This window comes from Natator depressus, chromosome 10 (genome assembly GCF_965152275.1).
Source record: "Natator depressus isolate rNatDep1 chromosome 10, rNatDep2.hap1, whole genome shotgun sequence".
Taxonomy (NCBI): domain Eukaryota; kingdom Metazoa; phylum Chordata; order Testudines; family Cheloniidae; genus Natator; species Natator depressus.
Window position 1 is genome coordinate 7,100,338 of NC_134243.1, and position 13,437 is coordinate 7,113,774.

At 63.3% G+C, this 13,437-nt stretch overlaps 1 protein-coding gene across 1 annotated transcript in view; it reads left to right on the forward strand.

Moving 5' to 3' along the window:
* The window catches only part of FLII (FLII actin remodeling protein), a 28,780-nt gene that overhangs the window by 8,537 nt on the left and 6,806 nt on the right, over nucleotides 1–13,437 (forward strand). Inside the window, 17 exon segments of the mRNA XM_074965073.1 lie at nucleotides 284–369; nucleotides 1,115–1,276; nucleotides 2,103–2,206; nucleotides 3,078–3,253; nucleotides 3,746–3,903; nucleotides 4,761–4,845; nucleotides 5,935–6,082; nucleotides 6,378–6,514; nucleotides 7,243–7,455; nucleotides 9,132–9,311; nucleotides 9,604–9,686; nucleotides 10,126–10,200; nucleotides 10,858–10,941; nucleotides 11,521–11,692; nucleotides 11,822–11,926; nucleotides 12,582–12,773; nucleotides 13,011–13,199. Coding sequence (XP_074821174.1) covers nucleotides 284–369; nucleotides 1,115–1,276; nucleotides 2,103–2,206; nucleotides 3,078–3,253; nucleotides 3,746–3,903; nucleotides 4,761–4,845; nucleotides 5,935–6,082; nucleotides 6,378–6,514; nucleotides 7,243–7,455; nucleotides 9,132–9,311; nucleotides 9,604–9,686; nucleotides 10,126–10,200; nucleotides 10,858–10,941; nucleotides 11,521–11,692; nucleotides 11,822–11,926; nucleotides 12,582–12,773; nucleotides 13,011–13,199 — 2,349 coding nt within the window.

Genomic DNA, 13,437 nt, shown 5'->3' on the forward strand with positions numbered 1-13,437 from the left:
CTGCCTCTGGCTGCCGCTGTGTTGGAAATGGCACAGTAAGGGGTGTCCCTGTGGTCCGCTGGGCAGGTCGCACAAACCGCGGCTAGGTTAAAAAGACTGGAGGCCGCGTCCTGGATTTGGATATATGCACAGATATATCAGCAGTGTGGCCCTGGAGATCCTTGCGATGGCGGGAGGGGGCTGATTTTGGCTGGGGGGGACGGGGCTGTTGCTGGGTGGGCCGCTCCGTGCCAGCTGGGAAGGAGGGGTTCTCCTGACAGCTCTCTTGCTTCCCTGCCCCCAGGACCTGAGCTACAACCAGCTCACAGAGTGTCCCCGGGAGCTGGAGAATGCCAAGAACATGCTGGTGCTCAATCTCGGCCACAACAGGTGGGTCTGGCTGCTCCGGGGTTCCAGCCAAGGCTGCGTGCAGGGGGCTCCTGGGCTGGCTGCACCAGCAGGGCATGCAGGCGGGGATCCCTGGCTCACCAAGCGTGGATTTCCCTGTCAAACAAACCCTGCTCTCCGGATCTAGGGGAGGCCTGCGCCTCTGGGGGCTGGGGATGTGTGAGAGAAGGGAGGCGGAACTGACGCGAGGGGCGCTTGGAGCAGCTGGTAAAGATCACTGTGCGCTTGTCCCGTGCTGCTCAGCTCCTCCACTGTCCCTGTCGGAACCCGGGAAATCCCCGTTCTGTGCATCGCCGCCAGGATCGTGCCCCCGGCTGTGTTGGGTAACTAGGCTGGGTCACCTCACCGTTCCCTGTTGTGCAGGGAAGGGAGCTGAGAGCTCTGTTGTCTCTGAGTGGGGATCTGAGCACCTGGGCGTGTGTCTGCACCCAAGTGGCGGGGGGGGTGACTGCTGCAGGTGGAGACCTGAGCGAGCGCCGATAACCACAGCAGTGAGGCTGCACGACCCAGCCCAGGACCCTGGCTATGTTCTCGAGCAGCTGGCCCGTGCTGCTTCACTGGCCGAAGCTCAAAGCCAGCCTGGGGACATCTCCACATGCTGCGGATATGTCTGATAGGGTGTGTCGACACGGCAATCTCTCCATACCCGTCCCAGCACGGGGCGGCGCGGCCCTCCCTCCCCCTCTCCTGGCTGGTAAACCGAGCGCGGCTCGTCTTTCTTCTCCAGCATCGATAACATCCCCAATCAGCTGTTCATCAACCTGACGGACCTGCTGTACCTGGACCTGAGCGAGAACACGCTGGAGAGCCTGCCCCCGCAGATGAGACGGCTGGTGCACCTGCAGACCCTGATCCTGAACAACAACCCACTGCTGCACGCCCAGCTCAGGTAGGGGGGTGTCCCGCTGCGCTGCCGGGCGGGGGTGCAGGCTGCCGGCGCTGTTAGGGGTGGGACGCGCTCAGGAGAGGTCCCCTTTGGCTGGACGCTCTTCTAGCCGCTCTCCTGGGCCTGGCTGGGAAGAGCCTTGTCCGGCCGCGGGTCCGGTTTCTTGCCTGGTTTCTGGTTGCATCGGCCTGGGGAGGTAAAGTAGCCACCAAAAGACAACCAGAAGGGCCTTCTCCCCAGTAAATGCCTGAAAACCCAGCCTGGGGGGCCCCTTTGCTCCTTCTCCAGCGAGCCCTTTTAGAAGGGACACGGTCAGCCTCTTGGGGCCTGATCCAGAGCCCCCCATGACATCAATGGAAACCCCACCCACAGCCCTTCCGAAGCTTTGGATCCGGCCCGTAAGTCTTTAAATAAGACCAGTTTCTTGGACCTCATGGTGCCAGCCACAGCCCTAAAGACTGGTCGTCTCTCTCTGCGTGGCTCTGACAGGCACAGGTCCTGTCCCCCGCCTGCCGTGAACGAGCAGCTCGGCCTCTAGGAAGGAAGGGCTGATCCAGCTCCCACGGCCCAGTCCACCCTTGGCCTCCAGCCGGGTGCAGGGATGGCTCTTGTGGAATGGGCTCATGTCCCTGGGGAGCTGGGCTGAAACCCAGCAAAGCTGAGACCAGGTTTAAACTAGTCCTGGTGTGGACGTGCTGCATCTTGCCTCCTCTTGAACCAGAGCTTGGGGTCCTGCTCTCCTCCCGTCCGGGATCTCCCCTCCAGTCCCTGGCTCGGCCCAGCAGTGGATCTCCCCTCACTGCTTCTCTCTCTCTCTTTCCATGTAAAGGCAGCTCCCTGCAATGACGGCTCTGCAGACCCTGCACCTGAGGAACACGCAGCGCACACAGAGCAATCTGCCCACCAGCCTGGAAGGCCTGACCAACCTCACAGGTGAGCTGCCCGTGGGGTTTCGCCCCAGAGTCCGGGGCTGAGGGGGCACGTGTGGGGACGCACGGGGAAACAGCACCTCTCCGGGCCTCCTTCCCACTGCTGCCGTGCAACAGGGCCAGTCCAGCGATGAGTGCAGCCCGGGAGGCCCTGCATTTGGAGAAAGGTGTCCCACTCCCAGCGAGCCTTTGGCTGAGCTCACGCCACCCGCATGGCGGCTTGTGTCCGCACACGGTGGCTGTCCCCAGCACTGTGTGAGCCAGCCGGGTGCATCTCCCAGGACCAGGCCTGGCTGAACCCGTCGTCCACAGTGGCATCTTCCCTGATGGCAACCCCCAACTGTTGCATCTTCCCTGGTCCAGCTGCTCCTCCTCCCTCCATCCCACAATGCAGTGCCTTGTGTCTGGGGAAATTACCCAGAAGCCCCTGTTCCCAGTCCCAGCGTGGGCAGCCCATGGCATAGATTCTCCTGCAGTCCCAGAGCGCCCTGGGACAGCCACCTAGTTAAGGTTCCTCTTGTGAGCACGAGCCACATGGCTGGGTGGGGCAAGCCGTTGCAAGGATGATGGAGGCAATCGCCTTGTGTGGCTGTTGGCCCCCAAAATGGTCCTGACCCCGCTGGCCAGGCTCCTATTGGTGGAGATGGTCCAGGCTCTGACCCCGGGAAGAGTGCAGCTGTTAGATGGGCTGCCTCCCCCGTCCCTTTGAAATTGGATGCATTTAGGCCGGGACCTGCTATATTATCCTGGCCTCATGTCCATGCACTTGCAATTACTGTGTAACCCAGCCAGAGCCCTGGGTTGTCCGTGCCCGTCAGCTGACTTGGGCCCAGTCTGGTGGGTGGCTGCCCTTCCCTTCTGCTCTTCTTCCCCAGACGTGGACCTGGCGTGCAACGAGCTGAGCCGGGTCCCCGAGTGCCTCTACACCCTCTCCAGCCTGCGCCGTCTCAATCTGAGCAGCAACCAGATCTCCGAGCTCTCCCTCTGCATCGACCAGTGGACCCAGCTGGAGACCCTCAATCTGTCGCGGAACCAGCTCACCTCGCTGCCCGTACGTAGCGATCTCCCCCGAGACGACAGCAGGGAGCTGCCTGGCTTCCCACGGCCAAGCTCAGGGCATGGTCTCCGTGGGACGGGCCTGGTGGCTTTCTCTGGAGCTTGGTCCTTGGCTTGTGAAGCTGTGAATGCCACAGCAGCATCACAGACCCGAGGGGCTGGTGCCAGCATCCCGCTGGCTCCCCATCCTCTGACTCAACAGGCCGGTGCTTTCCTTCCTGGTTCAGGCAAAGCTAAGAGCTCCTAGGGCCCCCTTCCCATAGCTTCAGCGCCCCTTGTGGTCTGTAATGGGTTTATCCTCACAGAACCCCTGGCAGGCAGATGATGGTGTTATCCCCATGGTACAGTTGGGGAAACTGAGGCATAGAGCGGCTAAGTGACTTGTCCAAGCATCTGGCAGGATGCCCTGGACAGTAGCCCCTGCAGAGCCCAGTGGCCCAGGCTACAGGCTCCCCCTGATCTGTGGCGCGTGTCTCTCCGTCCCCAGTCTGCCATCTGCAAGCTGACCAAGCTGAAGAAGCTCTACCTGAACTCCAACAAGCTAGATTTTGACGGCATTCCCTCTGGCATTGGCAAACTGACCAGCCTGGAGGAGTTCATGGCAGCCAACAACAACCTGGAGCTGATCCCCGAGAGCCTGTGCAGGTGAGCGACCCGCCTGCCGCCCTGGCCTGGGGAGACAGAAGCGGGATCCCCCCCCCCCTGCAGCCTGGGGCAGAGTCTCCCCCAGGTGGCTGCTGTGTGGGGATAGGGAAGGAAGCCGTTTGCTCGCTTTGGATCTGAGCAGCAAGGCCGGCTGGTCCTCTCCATCCCTGTGCGCCTTCCGGCTGCCGGTTACCCACCCGCCCCAAACACCTGCAAAGGGCTGGTCTGCCCAAGAGGCTGATACTCGCAGCCATCGCTGACCTCGGTGGGGACTCAGGACCTCCGACATCAGCCCTGCTATGTGCAGAGCTCACCTGCCGCTAACAGCGTCCGCAGCCTGGCTGCGAAAGACCCCGCCCCACCCCCTGTGAGCTCACAGCCCCCTCCGGAGCCCGGCCGGGGTGGATCCCTTGCGCTGAGCGCTCGTGACTCAGTCTGGCTTCTCCAGGGCGGTCCCGCTCGGTGCAGATCTCTGAGCTGCCGCCCCCTTCCCTGGCATGTCTGGGGCGGAGAGGAGCGAGGGGCTGGTGGGCGCGTTCTGCAGAGGGGAAGGAAGGGTTCCGCATTTCTTGCGGGCCAAGCTGGGCCTGAGCGTAGAGCAGCGTCCGGGAGGGACGGGACAGATGGATGACACGTGGAGCAGGGAAAATCGAAGAACTCGGCTCGGGCTGAGCCGGCGTCCCCTCCACGTCCCGCGTCCCTCCTTCGTCCCCTTCTGGGCTCTGGCTCTCCCGCCTGGGAGCGGGACTTTCTGGCTGTAGTTGATCTCCTGGTCCCCCCTGCCCTGCAGCTCATCAGCGCAGCATGTCTCGGGGGCGGGGGCCAGGCCTCTCCTAGCGTCTCGTCTGCCCCTCCAGGTGCACGAAGCTGAAGAAGCTGGTGCTCAACAAGAACCGCCTGGTCACCCTGCCGGAGACTATTCATTTCCTGACGGACGTCGAGGTGAGGACACGGAGGGACGGGCCTCTGTGCTTTGCCAGCGCCCGCTGGGCAGACGTCCCAGGCCCCGTCCTTCCGTGGGAGCCGGTCCCTGGGGGGATCCATGCATCCCAGGGCAGTGTGGGCTGGTGTGCGAGCAGAGGGCAAGGCTCCGCTCTGGACCCCTCTGCGGAGGCTCACCCCACCAGCAGTGCCAGCCTGTGCTCCCCACCCCGGATGGGCTGGGTCTGACACAGGGCAGCGGGGAGGCTCTCTACGCCCCTGGCCGGCCATGCGGTGACCTGAGTTAATGTACTGGGTCGGGATAATCCCACTGCACAAAGGTAGGAAACTGGGAGCCTAAACCCATTGAGGACGGGGGCCGGAGGCTCTAAGGGGTAAGACCTCAAGCCATGCAGCAAGGCAGTGGGACTAAACTAAGGGACTGTGGGGCTCGAGCTCCATGCCCAGTCCTACTGATCGTGCTGCCCCTCGCCCTGGCTCAGCACATCCCTGGCAGGAGCTGCTCCTATGGAGCCAGCTGAGAACCCTTTGCTCCCTCTGCCTCCCGGCGGTTCAGTCTGGGGCGCCCAGCCAGGCCTAGCGAGCTGGTGCCATGCTAAAGGGGGTTATGCCGTGCAGCACGAGTGAGTGGGGAGATCCTGGATCACCCCTGTCTGGCGCAGAATCCCTGCCCGCCGGGCCTGCACTGGGGGTGGTGGAGAAGCCCCCTGCCGACGACCGGTGCGTTCGGCGAGGGGTCCGTTTCCGGGGTCGTCTGATCTGTTCTGAATGGTGCTTGGCTGTCCATGGGCCCTCTTGGCTGGATTAAGCCTGGGCCCCTGCACGCCCACTGCTGGACGTGGTTTTTGTGTTGGCAGGGGAGGGCGTGGCATCCCAACCCCCAGTGCCTGGGAAACAAGTCACGTTCACCCTGCTGAATTGTAGCCTTGCACCGTCAGACACTGACCCTAAACCCTGATGGGGCACGGGAGGATCCCCGCCCCCCACCAATGCCCCCTGAGCTCTCCAGGGCGAAGCGAGAACCAGCTGGTGCCCAGATCGCTCATGTGGCTGGTGTTTGGATGACCTCTCTTTCCCATGCCCCTGCAGATCCTGGACGTCCGGGAGAACCCCAGCCTCGTGATGCCCCCCAAGCCGGTGGACAAAACCTCTGAGTGGTACAACATCGACTTCTCCCTGCAGAACCAGCTGCGCCTGGCTGGCGCCTCGCCCGCCACCGTGGCCGCAGCTGCAGCAGGTGAACCAAGGGGCAATGGGGGGCGGGGGTGTGGAAATGTCGCATCCAGCTGAAGCCTGGCTCCTGGGGAGCTGGGAGGACTGGGAATCCCAGACGCTGGCAGCCGAGTCCCAGAACCCGAGGGCTCCGGGCCATGCGGTGGCATGTCTATGCTGCCGTGGGGCCGGCACTGCCAGGCGATTCCCGCCTTGGGCTGAGAGCGCCCCGCGGGGTAGGGTCCCCCATCCAGCCAGTTGCCTAGAGTAGGTGTTGGTGATTTCTGGGCTGTGCTCACACACGTTGCCCGTGTTCCCAGGGAGCAGCACGAAGGACCCCACGGCCCGCAAGACGCGGCTTCGCAGGCGTAAGGACTCGGCGGCGCAGGACGATCAGGCCAAGCAGGTGCTGAAGGGGATGTCGGATGTGGCTGAAGAGAAGAACAAGAAACTGGAGGTAGGAAGGGGTGGGGTGGGGCGGCGAGTGCCGTCTGTCTGTCTATTACACACACCCCTTTCTCTACCTCGGCTACCTCCCTCCCACAGCCCACGTGCGTCCACCCCCGTCCCGAGGCCAGTGCCGGCGCTCAGTGCCTCTGCTCGTCCGGCCCTAGCTCTCTCCCGATGAGCACCCAGAAATGGGGGCACCCGCCGGTAGAGGCCGCTCCTGAGAACGCAGGCCTCGCTGCCTTGCCCCAGGCCACGGGGGAGAGTCCACGTCGTAGCCAGGATCGGAACTCGCAGCCTCGTGTATGGTGTGAGCCTGGGGTTCAGAACAAGGGCGTCCGTCTGCTGAGGGCACTCTGCCTGCCGGGCATAAGGACCGACCAGGCCTTCCTGGGCAGCTGGGCTCGGGACTGTCCCGACCCAGCCGCTCCCTGGGTGACTGAGTCACAGCTGCTGGCGTCACTCCCGTGAGCCCTGGTGGAACCGACGCAGCGGGCTGGATCCCGCTTCTGCCTTGCGCGTGGCCGGCCAAGCTCCGGGCAGGAGCCTCGATTGCTGGGGACGGTGCCGGAGGCCCGGCGTGAATGTCGGGTCCCAGCCCCAGTTTGCTCCTAGGAAGATTCTCAGCATCTAGGGACACTGTGTGGGGTCGAACACGCCCCAAGGTCTAGGCCTAGGCTGTGAATGGAGAGAAGCCAGGCCGCTCCTCACCGCCCTCTCGTCCCCCGCACCCGACAGGAGAACGGGGACATGAAATACACGGACCCGAAGACACGCCGCTGGGACCAGAGCCTGGAGAAGCCCCAGCTCAACTACTCGGAGTTCTTCACGGAGGATGTGGGGCAGATCCCCGGTGTCTCCGTCTGGCAGATCGAGAACTTCGTGCCCACCCTGGTGGACGAGGCCTTCAACGGGAAGTTCTACGAAGCTGACTGCTACATTGTGCTGAAGGTACCGGCGCTGCCGTGCCCTGCCCCCATGCCTTCCTGCCGGGTGCCTGGAGCGTGGCCCAGGGCCCTGAGCCCCCAATCCCCTGGGGAAAGTGAGCGTGGAGCAGCATGGTGACTCGCCTGAGGTCAGGCAGGGCTGAATTGGGAATAGGGCCCAGGAGTCCTGGCTCACAGCCCCCCGCCTCCCCCCATCTCCAACCACTAGGCCACGCTCCCTCCCAGGTGCAGATAGTACCCGGGGATCCTGGCTCACACTCCCCCCCCCCCCCCAACCACTAGGCCACGCTCCCCCACAGCTGCAGATAGTACACTGGTCTGCAGGGGGTCCTGATCTCCTGCTCTAGCCACGCTCCCTCCCTAGGTTCAAAGGGTTTCCTGTCAAGAGGTTTAATACTGTGGGCGGGAGATAAGACCAGACAAAATCCGAGGTCCCAGCCTCTCGAGGCGAGTGACAGTCTGAAGGGAATCATAGAATATCAGGGTTGGAAGGGATCTCAGGAGGTCATCTAGTCCAACCCCCCGCTCAAAGCAGGACCAATCCCCAAATAAATCATCCCAGCCAGGACTTTGTTAAGCCTGACCTTAAAAATATCTAAGGAAGGAGATTCCACCACCTCCCTAGGTAACCCATTCCAGTGTTTCACCACCCTCCTATGAAAAGTTTTTCCTAATATCCAACCTAAACCTCCCCCACTGCAACTTGAGACCATTATTCCTTGTTCTGTCATCTGCTACCACTGAGAACAGTCTAGATCCATCCTCTTTGGATCCACCTTTCAGGTCGTTGAAAGCAGCTATCAAATCCCCCCTCATCCTTCTCTTCCGCAGACTAAACAATCCCAGTTCCCTCAGCCTCTCCTCATAAGTCATGTGCTCCAGACCCCTAATCATTTTTGTAGCCCTCCGCTGGATGTTTTCCAATTTTCCACATCCTTCTTGTAGTGTGGGGCCCAAAATTGGACACAGTACTCCAGATGAGGCCTCACCAATGTCGAATAGAGGGGAACAATCACGTCCCTCGATCTGCTGGCAATGCCCCTACTTATACATCCCAAAATGCCATTGGCCTTCTTGGCAACAAGGGCATACTGTTGACTCATATCCAGCTTCTCGTCCACGGTAACCCCTAGGTCCTTTTCTGCAGAACTGCTGCCGAGCCATTCGGTCCCTAGTCTGTAGCGGTGCATTGGATTCTTCCGTCCTCAGTGCAGGACTCTGCACTTGTCCTTGTTGAACCTCATCAGATTTCTTTTGGCCCAATCCTCTAATTTGTCTAGGTCCCTCTGTATCCTATCCCTACCCTCCAGCGAATCTACCTCTCCTCCCAGTTTAGTGTCATCTGCAAACTTGCTGAGGGTGCAATCCACGCCATCCTCCAGATCATTTATGAAGATATTGAACAAAACCGGCCCAAGGACTGACCCTTGGGGCACTCCACTTGATACCGGGAATGGTTCCCTCATCCCAGTCACCCCTACATGGGCTCCAGCTTCCTCCCATGCTTGGGGCCCCATGCTGTGCCAGGCTGCAGGGAGCCTCCCAGGGTCATGTGGGTAGGTGGGGCTCCTGCGGGTGGCCCAGAGAGCAGGGAAAGCCCCCCCCGCCCCTCCCCCCAAGTGACCCACTTGGCTTCCTCCAGCCCCACCGACGGCTCTGCCTGTTGGCGTTTTCCCGCAGACGTTCCTGGACGACAACGGCTCCTTGACCTGGGAGATCTACTACTGGATCGGGCAGGAGGCCACGCTGGACAAGAAGGCCAGCGCGGCCATTCACGCCGTCAACCTGCGCAACTACCTGGGGGCTGAGTGCCGCACCGTCCGGGAGGAGATGGGGGACGAGAGCGAGGAATTCAGCCAGGTGCCTCCCCCCTCGACCGCCCTGATGACCGTCCCTCCCTGCCTTCCTCCTCCCAACCCCATCTCTGCAGCTACCAGCTCCTCCGCACAACCCCATACAGACAATCCACCCCTGTACAGACCCCCCCCTTCCTTCTCCAGCTGTCCCAGGGCTGGAGAACTTGGCAGTTCCAGGTTCCCTGCGACAGGGCGCAGCCCCCTGCAGCCAGCCCTCGCCCTGGCGGGAGGGAGGCACAGAAGCCTTTTGCTGCGGGCTGGCCGGCTCCCAGCTGACCCCTTCTCCCCACCCCTAGGTGTTCGACCATGAGATCTCCTACATTGAGGGGGGCTCGGCCAGCGGCTTCTACACCGTCGAGGATGCACAGTACATCACCAGGTAGGGGGGCCGCGGGTTGGGGGTGCTACCGGCCACAGCCACCCTCTGGGGCGCCACGATTACGTGGCGTGCAGACACAGAGAAGCTGCCTGGCTCGGGCACGCCAGTCCTGGACACATGCCCAGAGGATGAGCTTCTCCAGGCCCTCTCTGCTCCCCTCGAGCAGAAGGCCTCATGAATAAAGCGGCTGTCACCATGGGTGCCACGGAAAGGTCTAAGCCCGTCTGGAATCCGACAGAGCGCTTGGGGTGTTCTGTTATCTTGTGGCAGTGAGTTCCAGAGGCCAAGCCACCCCTTGATCCATTCTGAGCGCGTTGCTGCCCAGTCCTGTGGGGCGCGCTGTCACCCTGGTGCCCCTGTGGGGGCAGGTTCTCCTCAGGCAGTGGGCTCTCTCGTGACCCCCCCCCCCCCCCCCCCCGTGTGCCGCATGTCCTTGCAGGCTGTATCGCATCTACGGGAAGAAGAATATTAAGCTGGAGCCCGTGACGCTTAAGGCTGCTTCGCTGGACCCCCGGTGAGTGCAGAGGGGGATTGGGACGCTCTGCAGACACACGGCACCCAAGTCCGTGCCTGTGGGGCGGGGGGACTGGCCTGCCAGGATAGGTGAGGGGACCTACAGACCCCTGTCCAGGAGCAGAAGCTGCAGGGATCGTAGTGATTTCGCTTGCCGGGACCGGAGCCTGCAGTGTTAACACCAGGGCGGCGGGCGGGAATGCCACGTCGGGCCCCGTACGTGTCAGCAGAGGCTCTCGTCACCGCCCTGGGTTGGGGATATTCGGCTCCATTCCCTCCTCTGCATAGGCTCCCTGGGTGACCGTGGGCGAGGGCCTCTCTGGGCCTGTCCCGTCTGGGCAGTGGGGCTGCGAGCCCTGCCCTGCCTCCCGCGGGCTCGGGGGTAAACACCTTCATTGCTGGGAGGGGCTCGGGTGCTGCGGTGACGATGCAGACCCCTCCAGAGCTCGAATTGCCCGCCCCTGCCGGCAAACCAAGCCATTGCTGTGCTTGTCGGAGGCCACTGGCCCAGTAGCTCTCTCCTGTCCCCGCTGCCCTGAGCAGCTACCAACTTGGGGTCAGGGGGTGTCTCTGCCACTGAGCCCCCCTCTCAGCTCTTGGATTCAGCCCTGCTTGGGCTCCGCGGTGCACCACACTGACCCCTCTTTCCCCCACCCAGGTTCGTCTTCCTCCTGGACAACGGCCTTGAGATCTCCGTGTGGAGGGGGAGCCAGGCCACGCTGAGCAGCACTACCAAAGCCAGGTACCGTCCTCAGAGAGGCAGCTGGGGGGCATGGCAGAGATGGAGCCAGCGGGCGCTGACACTGGGGGGCGCCGAGTGCGCTCTGCCCCCTTCCACAGCTCGCAGCCGCTGCTCCCGCTCCAGCAGCACCCGTCGGGGAGTGGGGTGATTGCCACACATGCCAGCTGGCAGCTCGCCTGGCCGGACAGGGTAAAGCCTGCTCCAGAGCCCGAGGGGATGTGTGAAAGGCACCCGCTGCTGCTCTGGCATCACAGGACATGGTGCCACCTGCCCTCCCTTTTGCCATCATGGGCCGGGAGACCCCCACTCCACCACCTGCCCTGCCTCCTGCATTCGCAGGGCATGGCATCCCCCTGGCCTCCCACCTGCCATCACGGGGCACGTGACCTCCCACCACCTTCCCTTCCTCCTGCCATCGTGGGCCAGGTGGCCCTTCCCCCACACTCACCTGCTGTCGCAGACCAGGCCTGGTGCCCCCTGCTGCTCTGTGAGCCCCGCCTGGCCCCAGGAGCGCGGCTGGCCTGGAATCTAACTGGAGTCTCTCTGGCCTGCTCCTCTCCCCCGAATCGTCCCGCCCAGGCTCTTCGCTGAGAAGATCAACAAGAACGAGCGGAAAGGGAAGGCGGAGATCACGCTCCTGAGCCAGAGCCAGGAGCCGCCCGAGTTCTGGGAGGTGCTGGGGGGGCAGCCCGAGGAGATCAAGGCCAACGTCCCTGACGACTTCCAGCCAGCCAAGCCCAAGCTCTATAAGGTAGAGACCCCTTCCCGCTCCGCGTGCCCCCAGGGGGAGTCTCTCTGTGGCAGAGGGGTGCTCGTGCCCTGTGACCAGGCTCTGCCTTGTCTCTGCTCACCCCCTCTCATCCCTCTCCTCTCTCCTCAGGTCGGCCTGGGGCTGGGCTACCTGGAGCTGCCCCAGATCAACTACAAGCTCTCGGTGGAGCACCAGAAGCGGCCCAAGGTGGACCTGCTACCGGAGATGCGACTGGTATGGTGGGGCGGGGTGAGGCGGGCCAGAGGCGGAGGGGTCTGTTCCACCAGGCTGTGTGCCATAGGCCGCACCCAGCTGGGGAGGGGCTGTGTCCGCTCAGGCCACAGGGGCTGGGTACGTGGATGGAGGATCTGAGATTTGCCGGCCCTCAACCGCCTCCTCCCCCTGCCCCTGTTCTCGCCAGGCTCTGGAGTGGGAAATGGTCGGGAGTTTGGGCCCTGCTCCAAAAATTCTCCCTCTTGCTTCAGCAGTGGTCGGAGCCCCCGAGCAGGAGAGCCGTTCCCTGGGGCAAGGGCCCGGGCGGCCCCCACCCAAGCGGGAGGGCTGTTCCCTGGGGCGCGGCCCCAGTCTCCATCTCCAGCCCAGTGGGAGGTGGGGCCTGTCAGGAAACCCCCTCCGTTTTGGGGTGGGATGCGGGGAATCAGGGTGGGGATCTGAGCTCGGGCCCTTCTCCCAGCTGGAGGGCCTGGCCCCGAGGAAGGGCGAGAGGCTGGGCAGCTCTCTCTGTGAGGGAGAGTTATCTGAAAGTGCTGGGCTGGCAGCCTGCTTAGCCCCCCCAGGTCCTGCTTTGGGCGTGGGGGGGAGATCACAATAGGGGGCAGTCCCCCCTCCCCCCGCCCGCTCAATCCCTCCTCTCCCGCTTGCCCTCCAGCTGCAGAGCCTGCTGGACACCAAGGCCGTGTACATCCTCGACTGCTGGTCCGACGTCTTCATCTGGGTGGGCAGGAAGTCCCCGCGCCTGGTGCGGGCGGCGGCCCTCAAGCTGGGGCAGGAGTTGTGCAGCATGCTGCACCGGCCCAAGCACGCCATGGTCATCCGCAACCTGGAGGGCACCGAGTGCCAGGTACGGGGGCCGCTGGGGCCCGGGCTCGCCTTGCCCCGCTGGGACTGGCTGGGGAATTCGGGTCTGGCCAGCTGCCGCCCTGGGGTGGCCCGACCGGGCTGCGGGGTGGGAGACTCTGTCTCGCTTCCCTTCTAGCCCAGCTGGGAGCTGCCCTGCGGGGAGGCAGGGGGGCCGCGCCCCCCGGGAGAGGCTGAAACGCCCCGTGCCGGCGTGTCTCTCCTCCCTCCCCCCCGCCAGGTGTTCAAGTCCAAGTTCAAGAACTGGGACGACGTGCTGAAGGTGGACTACACCCGCAATGCGGAGAGCGTGCTGCAGGCCAAGGGGCTGGCCGGCAAGGTGAAGAAAGACACCGAGAAGAAGGATCAGATGAAGGCTGACCTGACGGCGCTGTTCCTGCCCCGCCAACCCCCCATGGCGCTGATGGAGGTATGATGCGGGGGTGGAAGGGTAAATGAAAGAGCCCCAGGGGAGTCATCTGGGCCCTTCGTTCCTCCCATCTGGGTAGGGATGGGCTGGGACCTTCTCTGCCAATGCAGCTGCCCTAGGCTCCCCCTCCTTGGGCACCAGCATTGTGCCCCCTCCAACTGGCCATGGGGCAGCCAAGGCTGGGGTGGGAGAGAGGGAGGGTGTGGGCTGGTCCCACTGCATCTTGCTAAGTCAGTGG